Source organism: Panthera leo, chromosome C1 (genome assembly GCF_018350215.1).
Source record: "Panthera leo isolate Ple1 chromosome C1, P.leo_Ple1_pat1.1, whole genome shotgun sequence".
Classification (NCBI taxonomy): Eukaryota; Metazoa; Chordata; class Mammalia; order Carnivora; family Felidae; genus Panthera; species Panthera leo.
The window spans coordinates 74,585,436-74,604,066 of NC_056686.1; the positions used below are offsets into that span (position 1 = coordinate 74,585,436).

At 34.6% G+C, this 18,631-nt stretch overlaps 1 protein-coding gene across 3 annotated transcripts in view; it reads left to right on the forward strand.

The window, feature by feature from the left end:
- Positions 1-18,631, forward strand: part of PKN2 (protein kinase N2) — a 129,236-nt gene that overhangs the window by 1,414 nt on the left and 109,191 nt on the right. The window contains exon 1 of one of the 3 annotated variants that reach the window (XM_042952657.1): positions 13,290-13,926. The exons of the other annotated variants lie outside the window; for them this stretch is intronic. Coding sequence (XP_042808591.1) covers positions 13,924-13,926 — 3 coding nt within the window. The 5' untranslated portion in view covers positions 13,290-13,923. Of the gene's footprint in view, positions 1-13,289; positions 13,927-18,631 lie in introns of those variants that run through there. 3 annotated transcript variants of the gene reach the window in all.

Consider the following 18,631-nt stretch of genomic DNA (forward strand, 5'->3'; position numbering starts at 1 on the left):
TTTGTGCTTGTTTTTGACCTAAGAATTATTTTGATTTGTTTTGCTATAGACCTCTTCTAGCTATTAGCTATTCGATTATTGGAGATAGGACTTAGAAGAAAAATATACTTACATTTCTTTTTGTGCATAGAGCATTTAATTCTTTTAAAAAGATTGAATCTAGATCCTGAAGGGTTGATTTTTGATGATGCCAAAATTGAGTATTGCAACTGCTTCTAAATTTTTTGCTGTTTAAATATATTTTTCAATAGATCCCTTTATAAGTTTGTTTGTTGTTAAGCTAAATATAAGTTTGAAGGCATTGTTGTAATATTCGATATTTCCTGAACGAAAGTAGAGATTTCAACAAGGTGTACCAGTGCAGGGTTGCAAATTTGGAATCCTTTGAATCAGCTTTGAATTTCCTGTCTTTGGACATGTTGCTATGTAGTATTCCAGTTACTCTTAGCCTTTTATAAGGTGTTACAGCATACCATATTTGCTAAATGAATGGAATTTATTGTTTTATTACTTCACATAAGGTTTCTAAATGAAGTTTGTTTGAGGCATGTTGGAAATGCTTTCCACTGTCTAGTCTTGAAATATGAAAAGCATACTTTGGTCCTGACTGGGAAAAATCCATGAAAATGGACAGGAGCATTTTTCTTTGAATGGAGTTTCTTCAGAATTATAAAGTATTTGGCATCCTTATTTGTATTTTATAGAAAGTTGTCATAGAATACACTCATTTTGGCACTTGACCTGAAAATATATTTTCATGTGTATTAAAATATAGCAGGGATTTTTAATAAGATCAATTTTGACAAGAAGGAAGCAAGTCAAAAAGATGAGAAATTTTAAATACGACTAAAAAATGGGATCAAAGTAGGGGAACAGCTAAAGTTAGACTTAAAAAAAAAAAAGTCTCTACCAGAAAAAGAATGGGTTTTATATTGTTACCTTATGAGTTGACAAGTATATCTAAAGCATTTTTATTGATGTATTTGACTCCCAGTTTTTTGTTTTTAATTTTTTAAAGTTTTTTTTATTTTGAGAGAGAGAGTGCAAGCATGAGCACAAGCAGGGGAGGAACAGAGATAGGGAGAGAGAGAGTCCCAAGCAGGCCCCGCACAGTCAGTGCAGAGCCCCATGTGGGGCTCAAACCCATGAACTGTGAAATCATGACCTGAGCTGAAATCATGACCTGAGCTGAAATCAAGACTCAGATACTTCAGCAACAGGTGCCCCTTGACTCCCAGTTTTAATAAAAGTTACTGCATATGAACTTTGTTATGTGTGTTAAATTGAGAACATTATTTATATCAGCATGTAAAATAAATGTTGGCAAAATTTGCTTCACCAAGTACTGTATATCCATCTGTTCAGATGTTTTACTATTTCATTGGGTCATGGAATTAGTATATAGTAGCCAAATATTTATCAAGCATGTTTGGAGAACTAGTTTTTAAAAAGCATCTAAGTTGTTTGAATTTATTTAAATTGAGAAATTAATATGGAGTTCTTAATGCTTCTCTGACATACTGATTTTAAGTGTTTAATTATGTAGCAAATTTTAAACTGCTGTTTAGTAGTTAAAAACTGTTACTTTGCTATATCTTGTCCAGGGGAATACTTGTCTCTGAAAGTTACATGTGACAGTCTACTTTTAATGAAATTGATACTTATTTTTAGAAACATTGTATATCCAACATTTTAAAGTTATTTTTCAAATTATATTGCAGAATTTGAAATACTTTACTACTTGAGTTGGAATTGGCTTATTAATAACCCTTAGTTGTGGAAAAACAAAACCTGAAACCATAGTGTTTTTCCTTATTAATTATTGTAATATTTCTATGGAGTAATGTTTCTAACTCTTGCTAGTAATTTAGGAGGCTTATTTAACAAGGAATCATTAATGAAGTACACATAAACTTTGATGGCTAGAGGCTTCACTGTATAAAGAAGAATATTTACTATCATAAAAATAAAAAGGCTATTAAAAAATATAAACTTAATTGGCAGTTTCTAATTTTTATCTTGTATAACTAACTTGTTTTATCCTGTTCTCTTTATTTTTTATTTGAGGTAGTAACTTAGATATTTTTGGTGGGGCCAAAGAAATTAAAGTTTATTTTTAAGGAAACTGGATTAATGAAAACTATATAAAGAACTCAAAATGAAAATATTGGCTACAAGGAAAAATGATTTCTGTGTTCTATTGGTAGTCTGTAATTCAGCAGTGCTTTGTTGTTGGGAATAAGGTGTAATAGTCTACAAAAACTAACAGTACAAAATAACCTTTTTGCAGGTTTTCATCATTTAATGATTACTGTTTCTGGTGCAAGTTGTTGAATGTTTGCAGAAATCCTTCCCAAAGATTTTGCATTTCTCTGTAGTCTATCCATAAAATGAACTTTGCTTTAAAATTTTAAGCTCATGTGTAACCAAGCTATGTATTTGGCACTTAGTAGGCACACAATACATTAATGAGAAGACACCCTTCATTTGTCACCTACAATGAAATGTCTTTTGACTTTTCTAAGAGAAATTGACTATTGCCCTAAGAAATTACTTAATTTTTTAAAATGTTCATTTCTAATCCCTTATCCCAACAATATTGCCTTGAAAAGTTCAGAAGAGATTTTTGCACTAGTTATACCTTTGTACAAATTTTACCCATTTGGTGGGAAATTGGGTGACATCTAAGTTTGCAGTTATGTTGGAAAGTAGAAAGCCTCTCTGTTGGAAGAATAAAGATTTTAGGGTGGGTTGGAGGAATGCAGTATGAGAAAGTAAGCAGAATAGGTAAGATGAGTTTTATAATTCTTTTAAGTTATAAACATAATACATGTTCATTGTAGAAAATCTGGAAGTACAGAAAAGCACAAAGAAAATAAAAGGTGCTCATGGTTCTGTTATTCAGAGATAACTGACAAATTGTTCCAATTTATAAATCCCATGGCATTTTGATCAATTTCATGTTTCCACCCCTCCTTTTTAACTGAGGTAAATTTGATATACAATATTTTGTAACTTTAAGGCATACAGTGTATTGATTTAATATTTTTCCTCCCTTTATCCCACTTATTAGAATCTTATTTTTTTAAGTTTATTTATTTATTTTGAGAGAGTAAGCGAGCACATACATGCACGTGTGCACAAGCAGGGAAAGTGCAAAGAAGGAGAGAGAATCCCAAGCAGGCTCTGCACTGTCCATGCAGGTCATGATCTTGTGGTTCCTGAGTTTGAGCCCCACATTGGGCTCCATGCTGACAGCACAGAGCTTGCTTGGAATTCTCTCTCTCTTCGTCTCTCTTTGCCCTTCCCTGTACTTACTCTCTCTCTCTCTCTCAAAATAAATAAACATTAAAGAGAAGAGGTTCGAAGGATTTTAAGATAGAAGTAGCCATATGTTAAAATTTCCTGCCACTAGTTCTAGATACGTGGATCTTACTAGCTTTATTGACTATTTTACATCAAAGTATTTTGATTTTGAGTCAGTACTGTGAGATACAGTTGAGGTAAAAAGTAAGTGAAGAAATACAGTATGGACATAGTAATAGGCAATAGTGATACATAGCATCAATTCTTTGAATAATAAATTGATACAATGTGGTTTCCCAGCTTAGATTTTATTATTGCCTCTTTGAATAAAATGCAGCATACCTTATTGAATAAGGCATGTCTTTAAATAACTTACCACATATTTACTACTTAGGTAAAGTCTGTGTGCTGAAACTAGTGTTACAAAATGATGGGTTCCAAATGGATTATGTTTTTCTGTCATCTCTAGTATAATGCAGATTATTTCTAGTCTTGTACAACTTATCTTCACATATGATCCCTGTTAAAATGGAGAGGTAGAGGGGCACCTTCTGGACGTTGTCTGTTTACCTCAGGGCTTTGCATCTTCTACCTTGGGCTCTTCTCTTTTTGCTTTTCACATTTGGCAACAGTAGATTTTTATGCCTTTTATCAGGTTATTCCTGTGTGCCCCCTTTTAAACAAAAAAAGAGTGGAGTAGTAGTTTGTAAAGATAAGTATCACTTAAAACAATGTTACTTCCAGATGTATGCATGATGTTTAAATAGAATGGTTAATTCTGCATCATTTCCTTGTAAGATGTACTGTGTCGAACAATTATCAAATGTCTACTATATTTCAAAAACCTATTTTACTCTATAAAAAAAGTCATATAACACTTAATGATTAACTTTGATATACATCAGATATAATATGATTAACTTTGATATACATCAGAGTTCAAAGTTGGCAGCAAAGTTAGAAAGTAGTTAAAAGCGTTAAAAAGATATTTAAAATTTCTAATGGGAAAACATACTAATGAAAAAGTAGCTTCTAATATCTTAGAGAAGCAGAAATAGAAAACATTTATCTTGATATATGTCTAGTTTCTCTTAATTTTATCTAATAAAACCTTATTTGAAATTAGCTGTATGTCATATATGGTTTTTGCAATCTCACAAAGTAAACTGTGTAATATTACATATATATTATATGTTTAAAATGAAGAACAGAGGGGCACCTGGGTGGCTCAGTCGGTTAAGCCGCCTACTTCAGCTCAGGTCATGATCTCACAGTCTGTGGGTTCGAGCCCTGCATTGGGTTCTGTGCTGACAGCTCAGAGCCTGGAGCCTGCTTCAGATTCTGTGTCTCCCTCTCTTTCTGCTCCTCCCCCACTCATTCTCTCTCTCTCTCTCTCTCTCTCTCTCTCTCTCTCTCAAAAATGAATAAACATTTAAAAAAAATTAAATGAAGAATAGAAAAGCATGGGAGGAGTATATTTGATGATAAATACCTTAGATTTGAAGGTAAATGTTAGCGTCACATTATAAAGATGAACTGATACATAAGAATTACATAACATGGGGTGCCTAGGTGGCTCAGTTAATTGAGGGCCTGACTCAATTTCTGCTCAGGTCATAGTCCCAGGTCATGGGACCAAGCCCTGCATCAGGCTCCATGCTGAGCATGGAACTTCCTTGAGATTCTCTCTCCCCCTCTGCCCCTCTTCCCCACTTGTACATTCTCTCTTTCTCTAAACTTAAAAAAAAAAATTACGTAACATATGTTATTAGGATCTATTTTAGAAACTTGGAGGTGGTTTGCTTTTTCTAATTAAAGCTTTGCTTCCCTGACTCAAAAACACCTTAACTTGTTGGAAAATTGTGATAGAATTTGGAATTTATTTTAGATTATCCAAGACATACTTACATGTCTAAATATCATACATACATTTGTTAAATATTATGTTTTACACACTAATCATATTATTTTCCCTTTCCTGTAGTTGCTCCCTTAGTGACTCTCTAAGGAGGTGCTTGTTTTGCCTGTTTAAGAATTTTCATTGAACAAATTTCATTAAATTTGGGTTTTTTTTTCCCTTTTATTAAACCTTAGGACACTGCATTGGATTAATTATCCATCTGTTTATCATTATAATATGCACCCAGGGACCACCACTCACTCCCCACCTCCCCTAGAAGCTAGGAACTTAACCTACATGTGGTTTTTCTCCATTCCACCCCCTATCTTCACCTTCTTGTTAACTAAGGTAAAGATCATCTTGAGTCCTGTGTTCATTCTCTTCCTTTATATTTAGTTTTGCTAGATATATAATTTGAAAAGATGTCTTTACTTTTAATTGTGTTTGTATAATTGTGTTGAATGTAATCTTTCTTAACTTGATTTTTCACCTGTGACTGCTGATTTATTCATATTGTATGTTGCTGTAGTCAGTCGTTTTAATTGCTGTGTAATATTTCACTGAGTAAAATACTCATCAACTTTTCCCTTGTTGAATATTTGAATACTTACTCTCCCTTGTTGAGCAGTTAGTTACTTTCCAGTTTTTGTAGCGGTGACCAGTGTTACTTCGGATATTCTGTGCATTTTTCCTATTGTATACATATAAGAGTTTCTATTCATTATATACATGAAGGTAGAATTGCCATCTCACAGGGTAAGTGAATGCCCAACTTCCAGTATGATTGTACCAATTTATGTTCATATCAGCAATATATGAGATGAAAGGACCTTTGATTATCCATCTTCTCTGACATTTGATATTGTCTTTTAATTTTTACAAGTCAGAAGAGTGTAAAATGCTGTTTCATTGTCATCTTGATTGCATTTTCCAGATCATCACTAATGTAGAACATTTCTTTTTATGTTTACTGGCCCTTTATGTTTCCTTTTTTTTTTTTTTTTTTTTTTTAATTTTTTTTTTCAACGTTTTTTATTCATTTTTGGGACAGAGAGAGACAGAGCATGAACGGGGGAGGGGCAGAGAGAGAGGGAGACACAGAATCGGAAACAGGCTCCAGGCTCCGAGCCATCAGCCCAGAGCCTGACGCGGGGCTCGAACTCACGGACCGCGAGATCGTGACCTGGCTGAAGTCGGACGCTTAACCGACTGCGCCACCCAGGCGCCCCTATGTTTCCTTTTCAGTGAAATTCCTATTCATGTCTCTTGCCTATTTTTCTGTTTTTCTTACTGATTTATAGAAACTCTTTATTTTCTTCACATTAATCCTTTGTGTATATTGTGAATGTCTTCTCTCAGTTTGTAACTTGTCTTTTCACTCTCTTTCAGGGAGTTTGTGGGAGGGACAATTTTAAATGTTTTACCTTTTTGGCAAATATTTAGAATAATTTATATCATTGTGATCAGCAAGGCTGTACTTAATATCTTATTCTGGATTTGGTATAGGAAGGGTAAAGTTATACATTTTTGACCTGTGGTTCACAAACTGTCCAAATGAACAACCATAGAAAGTTGTATAAAATGTTGTATCACATACTAGGGACTCAGAAGTTAGTTGAGTCAATTAAAGAATAAATTCATGACCAAAAAAAGTAGGGAAAATTATATATGTAAATAGTTTATCAGCTACTGGTTTTTCCCATTCCATACATATCTCTTCTGTACAAACTATTATTAATTATTAATATTTTTTCTTTAAAGAATAAGCTGGACAGTTATGTGCATAGCTTGTTAATAAACTGCTGGAGTTGATCTAATGCCAGAGTTGATTTAATGCTGGATATAAAAAAATTATTGCAGAATTTACTGGTATTTACAAACCTGGAATCTTTTTTTTTTTTTTTTTTTTTTTTTGAGAGAGAGAGAGCAAGCGAGCATGCAGGAGCAAGTAGGGGAGGGGCAGAGAGAGAAGGAGAGAGAGAATCTCAAGCAGGCTCCACGCTCAGTGCAGAGCTAGACACTGGGCTTGATCTCATGACTGTGAGATCATGACCTGAACCAAAATCAAGAGTCAGACGCTCAATTGACTGAGCCACTCAGGGACCTCTACAAACCTGGGTTTGTTTTGTTTTTTTTTTTTTAAGTTTATTTATTTATTTTGAGGCAGGGAGGGGCAGAGGGAGAGAGAGCAAGTCCCAAGCAGGTACTCCACACTGTCAGGGAGGAGCCCAGTATGGGGCTCAAACTCATGAACCATGAGTTCCTGACCTGAGCCAGAGTCTGAACCTCAACTGACTGAGCCACCCAGGAGCCCCCAGGCCTAGAATCTTAAATGCACTTCTTGTCACTGCTGTGGTATCTTTTGATGGAAAAAAAAAAAAAAAGGCTTAGTTTTAATTTTAGTCAAATTTGTCAATCTTTTATTATAATTGCTTTTTGTGTAAGAAACTATTCCTTACTTTGGATCTAACAGTCACCTATTTTTCTACTAAGAGTTGTGGAGTTTTGTTTTTTATATTTAAGTCCATACATCTGGAGTTGATTTTTGAATACAGAGTAAAATAAAGGTCTGAGTTATTTTTTAATTTTTAAAATATGAAATATATATCAATATTTCTTGTAATGTAAATTTACAATAGAACATTTTTCAGTTTTTACAGCAGAAACATTTCTGAATAGCTTTATTTAATTTTTGCAAGCTGTAAGTTAAGGGTACATACATACTAGGTCATGTGATGAATTATACTTGAAGTTATCCTTATCTAAATCATTAGATAAGTACCAGCTTATGGTTTTTCTGTTTCTTGTTATATCCTCTGAAGCCTTTGGTCAGTAAGATCCTTGATTTACCTCTTAATTCTGCATCACATTCCCCAGTTGTGGCTTAAACCTTCTATATTTTCTTAAGTCTGATCTATTCCTGCTGCTTTGTTCTCAGCAAATGACTCACCTAGTCACTGCCTCTACTAAGTGATACATAGTATTTAATAATCTGAGTTTTCCCAACTTTTCTTCTCGTCTAAGATTTCTTACTCAGTTCTAAGGAAAAATTGACCTCTCTAAGGCTATGATTTCCTAGACTTCTGCTTCTTTTGGAATATCATTCCATTCTTTGCAGGATGGGGCTTTCATTCTCCCCTCTTTTCCTAGAAATAAGTTCACATCTCTCCTTTGTTTAAGAAAATGCTTTTTTAAAATACTGTTGTCCCCTCAAGCTTCTTTTAATCTTCACATTCCTTAAAGGAAATTTCTTAGCTGTGTTTATTTTATGCCACTTACTTCTTAACTTTTAAAAATATTACATCTGTCCCAATTTTTCAGTTGAAATTCTTCTCTTAAAAGCATCCGTGACCTTCTACTTCCTCTAGTCTTTTGGGGCAATTGATACTGCTTTAGCATCCTGAAACTCTCTTGTTTAAACTAAACTTTGTGGACTCTGTACAATATTGGCTACTTTCTTTCATCATAATCTGCCTATATTTGTTACTATTACTTTTCTTTTAATAACTCCCTCCCTAGTTTAAATGTTCTGCTTGTTTCTAGCCTGTTTTTCCTCTACTGTACTCTTTAGATTAACCACCAGAATTAATCACCTTGTTTTGTCAAGGTTGCAGGGAATAGAAAGCCATTTAAATTAGCTTAAACAATAATTGGATTCATTGGAAGGCTACAGGGACATCGCACTTTACCCAAAGGTGGGATATATAGCCATGTCCCATGAGTACTGAACATGAAACTAAAGGCTTCCTTTTCTAGGGCTACATGTTCTCATATCTCTTCTTAAGTATGTGCATTGCTTTATATTTCCTGTATACTGGTTTTCTTTCATGTGGCCCCCAAAAGGCACTCCCAACTTCTGAATTTCCATGAACTCTGTAAGTCTAATATCTACAGTTACTTGACTCATTTATTCTGTGCCACAATTCTAAATTCTTAATGAGGAAATTTAATTGACCCCATATAGAACATGTACACCTGATCTGGTCAACTATGGCAATGGAGGGATGGAGTTCTCAGCACTGATAAGTGCAATATGACTGCAGGGACTCTTCTGTGAGTTAGAAATAGGGGCTGTTCTCTAAGAAGGGACTGTAGGTTAGAAAGCACTTCTCTGTTTAAGCCCTTTTAGTCACTTCCCATTAATTATATAATAAAATATAACAGACCTTCCATCATCCAGCTATTCTCAGTCTTTTCAGAGTTTTCTCCCCATATGTTATTCTGTCGTATTAAACTATTTGCAGTTCTTGGAATGACACTGCTGTATACCTCTGACTGTTTGTATTTACTGTTTCTGACTTTAAGAATAGTAGTATTGAGGCACCTGGATGGCTCAGTCAGTTGAGCATCCAACTCTTGAGTTTGGTTCAGGTCATGATCCCTGGATAATGGTTTCAAGCCCTGCATCGTGCTCTGCCCTGTACATGGAGCCTGAGATTCTCTCTTTCCCACTGCCCTCTCCCCAGCTCTATCTCTAAAAAAAAAAAAAAAAAAAAAAAAAGGCAGTATTGATCATCTGCCTGAAAACTTTTGACAAATTGGACACTGTTTAAAATTCTACCAAGAAAATTCTACATTCACTGAATGTATGAATATATTCATATCATATAATTAAGAGAAATTTTCTTTAAGATACATTTTTGATAAGTAAATTTAGTGATTGGTCATGTAGCATTTTGATCCATTGGTAAATTTGCCTCCTTCCCATTTTGCAGCTCCTGTTACTGAGTATATCACCCAATATAGGAGTTAATTGTTAAATTCTATGTGTGCCCCTCACTTTTTTTAAATTTTATTTTGAGGGGGGGAAGGGGAGAGAGAGAGAGGGGAAGAGAGAAAAATCTCAAACAGGCTCCATACCATAAACACAGAGCCCGAGGTAGGGCTTGATCTCATGAACTGTGAGATCATGACCTGAGCCAAAATCAAGAGTCAGACACTTAACCTACTGAGCCACCCAGCACCCTTGTCTCTCCCTTTCAGTATAAGAATTAGGTCTTACTCATCTTTATGTACTTAGCACCTGGCCTATAGCTTATGCTTGAATAAATAAGTGACTGATTTCTGTGACTGATTCATAACTGATTTATTACATCTGACTTCTCTATATTTTTACATATTTTTTTTTCTTTTAAGTAGGTTCCATGCCCAGCACAGAGCCCAATGTGGGGCTTGAACTCATGACCCTGAAATCATGACCTGAGCTCAAGAGTCGGACCCTCAACCGACTGAGCCACCCAGGTGCCCCTCTATATTTTTTAAAGTTTACCATTCTTCTGGTTGCCTATGCTAGAAATCTGCTGGTCACTTTTATTTGACTCCTGTCTCAGCCTCTTCAGTTGATTTTTCTAATTATGCAACTTGAATTCATTTATTACTTTGCTACTGTCCAAGTTTGGGCCCACATTATCATTTGGACAATACAATATCTTCATATTCCAACTCTACCTCTTCAGTCTCATTCTGTTTTATTTAGATTATGTACCACTGCCAGATTCAATAGTTGTCTCCAGCACTCAGTGACTCCTTACTGCCTGAGAGATATAGCCCTGATTCCTTAGCTTAGCACTGAAGGCTGTCATTATTGTAGTTACAAATTACCTTTTAATCCTTGATTCTTTTCATTCAAGTAGCTTATTTTTCAGGCACTCCATGAGTAGTAATGTTTTTTTACCTATATATATTCTTGTTATATTCTATCTACTGGAATACTTTTTTTGAAAGACCCAATTCAGATTCTCCTTTTTTCCCCTTACCCCTTGTCACGTGTAACCTGTCCTCAAAACTTAAGCAGGAAATTTTCTATCTCATATTTATCATATATTGCATTGCACTATAGTTGTTTGTATCCTACCTGATTTCTCTCTCCTTAGCTGAGTGCTTAAAATTATTGAGGATATCGGGGCGCCTGGGTGGCGCAGTCGGTTAAGCGTCCGACTTCAGCCAGGTCACGATCTCGCGGTCCGTGAGTTCGAGCCCCGCGTCAGGCTCTGGACTGATGGCTCGGAGCCTGGAGCCTGTTTCAGATTCTGTGTCTCCCTCTCTCTCTGCCCCTCCCCCGTTCATGCTCTGTCTCTCTCTGTCCCCAAAATAAATTAAAAACGTTGAAAAAAAAATTAAAAAAAATTATTGAGGATATCTTATAAATTATTATTTATAAACTTATTATTATAAATTATTGAGGATATCTTATCTCTTTAGTCCTAAGCAGGGCAACTTGTTCATAGCAGCTACTTATTGTTGAATAAATAAGTCACATGTCTGAAAATCCTCAGGTTTTACATTTATTACTTTAAACTTTTCTCTGCTTTTGTTTTACTATTTATGAAGAAGCATAGCTGCATCGCATCATTTTTCTCTAGATAAAGCTACTTGACAGGTACAGGTATTTTCTTCAGTCACAATAATTGAGTTCTCCATCTCAGACTGAGAATTTTCTATTGGCAGAGTGACAGCGTCTTGATATAACTGAAGCAAAAGTATTAAAACTAATAAGCTTCATTATTAAAAACAAATTACAACTTCATATTGGTGTTTTATCACTTAAGACAATTCTACTGAAGTAGAGCTGTTATCTCCACTTTATAGGTAAGAGAGCTAAAGTTTAGAGAAGTTAAATAACTTTTCCATAGTCACATAATTAGCCTAAACCAAGATGAAATCCAGGTCTCACTGCCTTGAGAGCACAAATTCTTCTCAGCCCACATACTGTAGTTCCTCTTTCTTTTGGCATTTTTCTGTGCTTCTTTTTATCCCAAATGCATCTCTACTCCAGTAATCACAGCATGTTAATAACCACTGGGTCAGGGACCAGTGCTGTTCATGATATTTTCACACTAAGGACAATGTATGAGTATGTATTCTGCTGTATATGTTGATATAAAATTGTGAATTTTTAACTAAAGGGGTGGACTGTCCTCCATTCTGAGATTTTACCATTCTACTTCTCTTTACTTACTTTCTTGATGTCAAAAAGTACTATTTCTTAAGAGGTAATGAAGATGGGATGCCTGGGTGGCTCAGTTGGTTAAGCCTCCCAACTCTTGATTTTGGTTCAGGTCACGATCTCACTGTTGGTGAGATCTAGCCCCATGCTGGGCTCTGGGCTCATATCGCAAAGCCTACTTGCGATTCTCTCCTTCTCTTTCTGCCCTTCCCTTTCTCCTTCCCCACCCTCTCAAAATAAATAAATAAACTTTAAAATATGATGAAGATAATTGTAATGTCTTAACTGGCAATATAATAAATCAGTAACCATATATATATAAATATATATATACACATATATATATATACGTATACGTATATATATATATATATATATATACGTATACGTATATATATATATATGTATATATATATATATATCTGCCAAATTTCTTCTTGGAATTTACTAATCAGTAATTTCAAAGCCTAGTTAAAATCACTGGTCTAATAGGTAATTCAAGTTTTAGAATCCTATAAACCTAGGTTTAATTTTTCTTTTCTAATGTTTATTTTTGAGAGAGACAGAGTATGAGTGTTGGAGGGGCAGAGAGAGAGGGAGACATAGAATCTGAAGTAGGCACCAGGCTCCGAGCCGTCAGCCCAGAACCCAAGGCAAGGCTTGAAGCCACAAACCATGAGATCATGACCTGAGCTGAAGTCAGATGCTTAACCGACTGAGCCACCCAGGTGCCCCATAAACCTAGGTTTAAATCTCATATTTAACACATGTTAGCTGTCTGGCTTGGTAAGTGTTATTTAGCAACATGAGACAAGTTTTCTTATAAAAATGGGGATAATTTCTGGCTCAGAAGGTTATTGTATTTGTTTTTAATTTTTGTTAATGTTTATTTTTGAGAGAGAGAGAGCATACACATGAGTGAGAGAGGGGCAGATAGGAAGGGAGACAGAATCTGAAGCAGGCTCCAGGCTCCAAGCTGTCAGCACAGAGCCCGATGCAGGGCTCGAACCCATGAACCATGAAATCATGACCTGAGCTGAAGTTGGACACTTAACTGACTGAGCCACCCAGGCACCCCAGTATTTTTTTTTTTTTAATAATGATGTACATTATACATAAAGTGCCTGGGATATAGTAAATAGTAACTCTTCTGTCAGATTTACAATTTTTTTTTTTTTTTTAATACTTAAGTTGTGTGGCTGATAGCCTAGTTGAAGTTGGGTGTTAGGGACCTAGAGAGCTGGTCATGCTTCATAGGCTAATTGTTTTCCCTTCTTTCTTCTTTTGCATCATAGAGGGTATAATGAGGATAGCTATCTGAAAGTGTGTGTATTTCCGTGGTTGTCTTCGTTTAAAATAACAGTATGCTGAGATTAGGTGGGTAAGAATAATTAAAGAAATCATAGGTTGATATATGATGAACTTCTACGATTGAGTTTTCATTTAAGAATCTGTGGTTTGGGGCTGCCTGGCTGGCTCAGTCAGTAGAGTATGTAAATCTTAATCTCAGGATCATAAGTTCAAGCCCCACATTGGGCATGGAGCCTACTTAAAAGTAAAAAGAAAATCTGTGGTGTGTTATTTGTCTTGCAAAAAATATGTGTTGCAAATATGGAGCTATAGACCAGTTATTTCATGAAACTGTTTAAGTTCAGATCCTTATTTTGTTCTTTCTCAGAAGCTTTTGGACTTTTTATAAATTTGAACTAAGGTTATGCATCTGCAAAGTCCAGAATGGTCCTGCACATTTCAGCACTAGAGAAACAGATTTATGGTAATATACTTCTGAATATTAATAAATAATACCAACTCTGTAGTTGAATATGCTTGAACTTTGTGTATATTATAGTAAATGTCCAATTGTTTATTGCTTATTGGTTAGCATAACTGACTTTCTATTTTGTTGCTATAGAAATCTTATCTTTGAACTCCGGTATCAGGAGGGTGTTCATTTTACTATAAATTGTTGTTCTGGTACATGTTTTCATTGTATTAAAACCTCCTGGGGCGCCTGGGTGGCTCAGTCGGTTAAGCGGCCGACTTCGGCTCAGGTCATGATCTCGCGGTCCGTGAGTTCGAGCCCCGCGCCGGGCTCTGTGCTGACAGCTCAGAGCCTGGAGCCTGTTTCAGATTCTGTGTCTGACCCTCCCCTGTTCATGCTCTGTCTCTCCCTGTCTCAAAAATAAATAAAACGTTAAAAAACAAAAACACCTCGTAAAACTCTATACAGAATCCTACAGTTAGTTTTGGTGTGTCTTTTTAAGGATGGTTGAGTAGCCAACAGGAACTTTAAATATCAGATCTAAAGCAAAATTCTTGCTTTATCAAATCCCTAAAAACACTGTACTGAGTCTATAAAAAGGGAGTGGGGTAAGAGGGAATGGGGTAACTTTCCTTTTGCTCTCTTTGAGCAACCTCTTTGAGGTTGACAAAATGGTGGATAATTCTTTTAGTGTAATATAATGGTAATTATAGAGAAGGAACCAGTTATAAAGGTACCTCATATAAAATAGAGTCATGTTGAAAAACTATGAGTAGTGTTAGTAATATCACTCTATATGAAGCATTTTTGAATTATAAACCACCTTGACATGTATTATTTCTCTGATTCTTAAAATGACCCTTTGAGTTAGGAATGGGGAGGGATTGTTATACCCAGTTTTCAGGTGTTCATGTTACTCAGCCAATGTCTGCTTTAACTGGAGCCCTTCTGACTCCTATTCCTTATTTTAGTGCTCCATACAATTCTAGTTTTATTAACTTCATGGTGGTGGTTTTTTCTTTCTTTAGTATACCTAAAAAATAGTTAAACATTTTCAAAACTGTTAAAACTGAATGTGACAAATATCTTTTTTTCAAGGGAACTGAGAATGAGTATAAAAGGGAATATATAATTTGCCATCTAGTTGTAAGTATTCATGGTACAAATTTCTTTGTAGTATTTTTTTTTTTACTTATTTTTTTTTTTTAAGAGAGCGAGTGGGAGCAGGGAAGTGGGGGAGAGGGAGAGAAAGAGAGAGATTTTCAACACAGAGCCTGAGGCTTGAGCCCATGACCCTGGAATCATGACCTGAGCCAAAATCGAGAGTCACGTGCTCAACTGACTGAGCCAACCAGGCACCTCTGTAGTATTTTTATAATATAAAAATGCTGTATAGGTGTGGTGATTCCAGCAGAAGTAGTGTGTAACTTCTGGAGAGTTTATTGTGGTTTAAAGTGTATGTAAAATTTAAAAATTGCTTAAAGAAGCAATTACTTCTATAAATTAAAAGAGGTCAGTCATGTTACTCACAATATACACTTGCAAAGTGAGTATTTTATATGCATGAGATATTTCAGTGAACTGGAAAAATACTCATGTTTTATATCTTTTAAAGGAATAATATATTTCTCTCTGATGTTAAAGTTTAGTCTGCATTTATTTCTCATTTATGTCTGTTTATGGGGGTAAGGTGTTACAAATTAAAAAGGTGTTTAAAAAGCCTAAAAATAAACTTTGTTTTATAAGCCTTTTCCACTTGAGCATCTAGCAGCTTTCCTAAAATACTTTGCTGTAATATGTTAACACTCTTACTGATCATGGCATTTGGGCCTAAATACATTCAGATAAATTTTTGAGGAAAAGGATGATCGCTTTTGTTTTTGTGTTCCACATTAATTTTATCCTTCTTTCTTGTGTGTGTTATTTTTTTATTTATGGTGGTATTCTTATCCCTACCCTAGTTTTTCCTTGCTATGTTCTTGACAACCTGAGAGTTGTACTTTTATTATGCCCTTTCACTAAAATAGTCTTCTAAAGAAGTTAAAAATAACTGGACACGGTTAACAAATAACTGAATATATTTCTAGGTTTTGTTTTTCTTCTTGCTCAGTGTGTGACTTGTTCGAGGCCAGCTCTGTTGACAGTGCCTAAAACCAAATCAAACCAGACAACAAAACAACAAACACTCTGCAATTCAGCTTTTTGACTTTACTTTGTCTAGCCTTGTGACTTTTTAAAAGAGCTCCAATATACTCTGTCCAGCTTGATCCTGTAGAAGTAAAATCCTCAGATCTTGGTTATGGTGTGGTAATGCAGTACAGCTTGATTCATGGCAGGGTTCCTGTAACTTTTTCTCAGCAAATATAATGTTTCCTTCTCTGAGAAGCACTTTATTTCCTTTATTGTTGACTTTCTATTTCCAGTTAGCTGTTCTATCAGAGGTATTTATTTGGTCACATTGTGATGCTTAAGAATTGTTTTTGAATTATGGTAAAATACGCACATTTACCGTCTTAACCATTTTTAAGTGTGCAGTTCTGTAGCATTATGTACATTCATCATGTTGTGCAACTATCATCACTGTCTCCAGAATTCTTTTTATCTCAGCTGAAAATCTGGTCCCACTAAACACTAATGTTCCATTACCCCACTCCCCAGGTCCTGGCATACAGTATTCTGCTTTTTGTTTCCATGAATTTGACATGTAAGTGGAATTAAACAGTGTATGTCCTTTTGTGACTGACCCATTTCACTTAGCATAATGTCTTCAAGATTGTTAGCTATGATTCCTTCCTTTTAAAGCCTGAATAATATTCCATATATGTATATACCACATTTTGTTTATCCACCAGTCCATCAGTGGATACTTGAGTTGCTTCCTTGTGGTGCTTTTCTTTTAATAAGTATAGCACTGTTGGAGGTTATTGTACCTAGTCATGAACATTTGATAGTCTGTGTTGTTCGGTTCTGTAGCCACTAGCCACATGTAGCTATTAAAATTTAAATTAATTAAATATAAATAGAATTTAAAATTTAATTGTTCAGTCACACTAATCACATTTTAAGTGCTCAGCCACATGTGGCTAGTGGCTGCCATATTGGGCAGCATTGATACATAGATCGTTTTGATCATCACGACAGTTTATTAAACAGCACTGGATAATGAATGCACAGGTCTATTTTAATACCTTGATTTTAGAGAAGATGGAAAGTCTCTTGTGGATTATAGAAATATATTTATATTTGAATAAGGAAATTTATTCTGTTTAGAAAATTATTAATGTCTGTTTAAAGACATTTTTACGGTGACTTCACAGGATTTTGTTCACACTAACTGGAACATGTTAAAAATATTTTGCCCTGGATGAATTTTAAATAAGCCAGTTTTTCAAGTGAAGTTAAGTGATGTCTTAGAAGTTTAATATATTAAAAATATATAAACTGTCATACGTGTCTGTATATATCAAAGATTTACAGAAAAGTAGTTTAAGTTTTAAGTCCTATTTCGTGTCCATTATCTCTTAGGGACATTTGTGCTATAGAACTTGAAGTTTAATTGATCTCAGGTGTAGAAGATAGCAAATGATTTGTAATAATTTGTCTGGTTTCTTCCTGTTGAGATCTTAAAACAACTTACCCTAGAAATTCTGTTTTATTTTTTTTGATTTTTACTTTTTTGTTGTTGTTGTTGACATATAACTGACATATAAATTGTATTAGTTTTAGGTGTAAAACATAATGATTTGATATGTGCATGTATTGTGAAATGATTACCACAGTAAGTTTAGTTAAACATCATCAACACATAGTTACAAATCTGTTTTTCCTGTGATGAGAACTTTTAAGATTCAGATATTTCAAATATATACAGTACTGGTAACTGGAAATTCTGTATTCTTACTCACTTTTACTATCACTGAGATTAGATGAAGCTTTTTTTTTTTTTCTGATAACCTCAGATGCCATCTCAAAAACTGGAGGGGCATGTTGTGTGTGTATGTGTGTAGCATTTCCTATATCGCTCTGGATTGTATGTTTTTATTAATACCAATTTGTTGATCTATTACAAGATATTTTTAAATGTTTGAAACAGTTTTTGAACATGCTATGTTTCGAATTATTTTAACCTGGTAAAAATTGCTTGAGTTTGAGAAGGCATTTAAATCTAGGGTTTTTTAGGAAACTTAAGACTATTAAATCCTTGAGTATGTTATTTGAAAGACTTGAAGCCAAAAGAATATAAGATCTTTTATTTCTAAGAATAATGGTTTATGCACTTCTTATCAAAAGTAAATAGGAAATTGATCTAATCTCATTTTTGAAAATCTAATGAATTTTTCTATGCTAAAACTGTTGACACTTGCATTAATTTAAAAACAATTTTCAGCTAGAACTGATATTAAAGAATAAAAAATTAGACTGTTGTTTGTTCTGATTTTATGGAAAAAGAAAGGAGTGATATTAAGAACTCTGAAAGAGATATCTTTTGGGGCTTAATTACTGGAGTTAAGAAAGAATACCAGTTCGTATTCCAGCTCTTTGGAAAATAGAAACTTTTGTTTTTCTGTTAGTAACTTGGCTTACTACAATTACAATTAATGAGCTGGTATAATAGTAAGTGACTGAAGCTGAGGAAAGTGAGTAAGTTTTTAAAAATAGTTTAGTAGATACCATAAAAAACCTTCAATAACCAAGAGAGTAATGCAGATTTAAATGA